At 30.7% G+C, this 3894-nt stretch overlaps 1 protein-coding gene across 1 annotated transcript; it reads left to right on the top strand.

Annotated features, from left to right (window-relative positions):
• The first annotated feature begins 1405 nt into the window (after window positions 1-1405).
• Window positions 1406-3894, top strand: LOC102587384 (expansin-A12). Its single transcript, XM_006348182.2, has 3 exons — window positions 1406-1618; window positions 2397-2706; window positions 3438-3894. The coding sequence occupies exons 1-3, from the start codon at window positions 1471-1473 to the stop codon at window positions 3748-3750; spliced, it is 771 nt and encodes a 256-aa protein (XP_006348244.1). The 5' UTR covers window positions 1406-1470; the 3' UTR covers window positions 3751-3894.

Raw genomic sequence — 3894 nt, 5'->3', positions numbered from 1 at the left:
TATATATATATATATATATATATATATATATATATATTATTAGCCTTGGATTTATAATATAATTCAATGAAAGGATTCTAATGAACTCCTTGCCCCACCTAGCTCAGCTGATGAGTGCGACCAAACTTATACGTAACCTTCAAGCTTCAACATATCTTTGTTTTTCCCGGGTTTCTCATTAGGTGTATGGTATCCGCATGGGAGTCCGACTAATTTGGATTTGTGTCACTTAAGGTCTCATTTGAAGAGAAGTGCTCCCTATAATAAAAAAGTTAATATTCAAAACTCAAATCTGAAACATTTGATTATAAAATGAACAGTTTCATCACCCTATCAACACGTAGATAATCCATTACAGCGAAAACAAACAAGATTTCAGTTATTCCATCTACTACTAGTACTATCAAATTTTTTAATTCAAATTAATAAAAAGAAAGTACCGGGAAAGAGATAAAAGTGGTACTCCGTAGTCCGTACGTACAACCAATATTAAGTTAATGAAATTGTATCAATCGACTGACTAAATAGATATATCCTAAAGTCAATAACATGAATATATCACATACTTCCTCCGTCTCAAATTATTTATCACGATTCTCGCTTTTACACATCTTCAAGAAACATTAATTAAGAGGCTATTTTAACTATTTTACAACAATTTTGTCTTCTTAAATTTCTAAAACGATATTAATTTGTGATAAATAATTTTAAAAATTATGACAGATAATTTGAGACGGAGAGTATATGTATATGATTAGCTGCTGATCGGATAATCACCGACGAATTGCAATTAAAACAGATTCTGCATAAACGGTGACATGTGATCTTGCTTTCTTCTTGTCTATTTTCAACCCTTTTTTAAACAAACTTTTACGTACATTTCCGTATAATAAAAAGAAAAAACGCGCATTGTTTTGAACTTTCTCAAAAATGAATAACAATAATAATAATAATTAATTTTTAAGATTCTTAGTATTGATGGTTTAGTTAAACTCATTTTATTTTTAAAATTATAGGATCAAACCTAAAATTCTTACGCATATTTATGTTTTGTTTTGCCTAAAAAAAATGAAAATTTGAGAAATCAGACTATGTCACAACGAAACGAAAGGAGGAGATAAAGGGGTGAATGATATTATGTAGAAGCATTTTCGGGGATTTAGAATAAGAAATGCTAATTATACTAATTAAACAATTAGTAGTGCTAATCATTTTTGCTAATTCACAGTTTTTGTAAGATGAATAATTAAGTTTGTATTATAAGTAATCACCGACAACCGCGTATTTCTTATTACTGCTACTCTGTAGTAAGCATTAATTATTTGTTTGAAAAATTATAGAATCCTAAAGTCTATAAAATAGGCACGTTCATTCATGCACTAATATATCTACTCATTATCTTCACTTCAATTCCAAGAAATATTAATACATTATATTCTTTGTTCCATTTTGAAAATTTCAAGGTTAATTATGGAGAAATTTGTTCCTAATATTTCGATTTGGAGGTTTGTTTTGTTGTTTACTACTTGTAATTTGTTTATTGAGGAGATTAATGCACAAAATTGGCTTAATGGTCGTGCTACTTTTTATGGAGTCAATCAAGATCCTAGCACCTTTGGTAAGCACCTCGTTAAATTAAATATCACTTCTCTATGATACCAATTATTGCTTTATTGAATTCGTTTCACTAACAGAACTCACGTTTCGACTTTGAGTAGTTGCATGAAACATGTTTCATTATCATGAAATTATTGTAGGCCAAACATTCATATTGGCGTGTAGGATGCACCTTGTCTCACCCTCACAGTCTTGGGTGATTCTTGTTGATGTTGAGCTAGCTTTTATAGCTGAATTAAGATTAAGATCGGTTTCTTATTAAGAAACAACATAATTATTTTGTTTTTAGAATGAACCGGTTAAAAACATATAGTTTACTTTATGTTATTGAAAAATGGACGTGTTGAGTCAAAATATGAATAGGTCAAAACAAGCTAAGGCATCAAACTATGAACATGTCACATGTGACCTCATTTGTTCAAAAGTTTTACTCATGCCATATTGATTGTCATGGATCGATCAATAAAAGGTCATAATTCAATTTGTTCAACATGATCCAACTTCATTTTTCATTTTAATTTTTTTGTAATTTTGTATATTTGGGTTGAATTTTCATAACATGTCATTTACTCTATTTGACTCATCGATATTATAACATGTGTCGAGTTCAATCTACTAGATCATGAGTCATAACTCAATCCGTCTAACCTAAACACATGTTGAATATTCTTCTATTCTTCCCACATATGATAAATATTATTTCATTAAACGTACCAAGAAGTACAAACTATAATAAGCTTATAGTAATTAATTCCTAACTAATTAAAATTGGTCATTAGGTGGAGCTTGTGGTTACGATAACCCTTATCATGCCGGATTTGGAGTAAACACAGCGGCATTAAGTAGTGCCTTATTCAGAAATGGACAAGCATGTGGAGCTTGCTACACAGTGAGATGCAACCGCCAGCTCGATCGCAAGTGGTGCCTCCCACATGGGGCCGTCACAGTGACGGCCACCAACTTCTGCCCTCCAAATAATCACGGAGGGTGGTGTGATGCACCACGTCAACATTTTGACATGTCTATGCCCGCTTTCCTTCGCATTGCTAGACAAGGCAATGAAGGCGTTGTTCCCATTCTCTACACCAGGTATATATATATATATACCGCGTTCTTATATATGATTTTTTTTTTAAAAACCAATTATAATCAGTGACGTACACAAAATTTGTCAAATCTTTTTAGGGATTTACTTTTTTTTCGATTTAACTATACCTTTATTATGGACGTTTTAGTTAATAAAAGTCAAACTCCCTTTTTTTTAATGAATAAATCATGATGCTACGTACATTGTAACTTGTAAGGCTGAAGAAAACGAAAAGACAACATATGTAGAAAAAGAATAATTAGCATGTGAGCAACTTGCTTCTTGTCCAAGAATAAAGCCTCTACATTAAGAATCACACTACAACAAGATCAAACAACTTTTGTATATATTTGTAATATATATAATATATAACACCTTTTGGCACGTTTACTTTATATATTCAATAGAATCGTAACTAAAATTTTGAATTTATGAATTCTCGATTTTAAAAACGATAACTTATTGAATTATATATGGATAAAATATTCATCATTTGACCAGATATAATTAACTGTTACGTATAACGAAATGATGTTATATCAATGATTGTTAATAATATAATATGTTGTTGTAGAGAGGTTTTATTGTACATGTATATTAATTGGATTCATTTTAAACACAAATACAAGATCTGTGTCGAATTAAAACTCAATGCTATTGAATTCTTTTAAATCGTAAGCAGAACTTTAACTCCGCCCTTAATATATATATAAGATTTAATTTAATTTTGCAGGGTGGCATGTAAGAGGAGTGGAGGAGTACGTTTCACATTAAAAGGACAATCAAATTTCAACATGGTGATGATATCTAATGTTGGAGGTAGTGGTGATATTAAGAGTGTTTCCATTAGAGGCTCAAGAACAAAAACTTGGCTTCCAATGTATAGAAATTGGGGTGTCAATTGGCAAAGTCGAAACGATCTTCGATCACAAACGTTGTCGTTTAGAGTCACATTGGTTGATGGTAAGACGATGGAATTCATCAACGTTGTACCTTCTGCATGGAAATTTGGACAAACTTTCGCCTCACGCAGACAGTTTAATTAATTAATTAAAGTATTAAACCTAAACAGAAAGTATACTTTTAAATTTATATTTAACCTACATCATGTTCATGACCTGAGATTTTTTTAGATGGTTCATGGACATGCTAGTAAGTTAATAAAAAAATACTAATTAAATTGTATTGTT

This window comes from Solanum tuberosum, unplaced genomic scaffold, assembly GCF_000226075.1.
Source record: "Solanum tuberosum cultivar DM 1-3 516 R44 unplaced genomic scaffold, SolTub_3.0 scf00096, whole genome shotgun sequence".
NCBI lineage: Eukaryota > Viridiplantae > Streptophyta > Magnoliopsida > Solanales > Solanaceae > Solanum > Solanum tuberosum.
Note: the sequence above shows the minus strand (reverse complement) of the source record. Positions and strands in the feature narration are given on the sequence as shown.

What these genes read in the sequence shown, in the direction of transcription:
- LOC102587384 (XM_006348182.2), top strand. Translation starts at nt 1,471, where the DNA reads ATGGAGAAATTTGTTCCTAATATTTCGATTTGGAGGTTTGTTTTGTTG. An exon ending in TCAAGATCCTAGCACCTTTG is followed by an intron (nt 1,619 to 2,396) that starts GTAAGCACCTCG and finishes ATTGGTCATTAG; the next exon opens with GTGGAGCTTGTGGTTACGAT. An exon ending in GTTCCCATTCTCTACACCAG is followed by an intron (nt 2,707 to 3,437) that starts GTATATATATAT and finishes TTAATTTTGCAG; the next exon opens with GGTGGCATGTAAGAGGAGTG.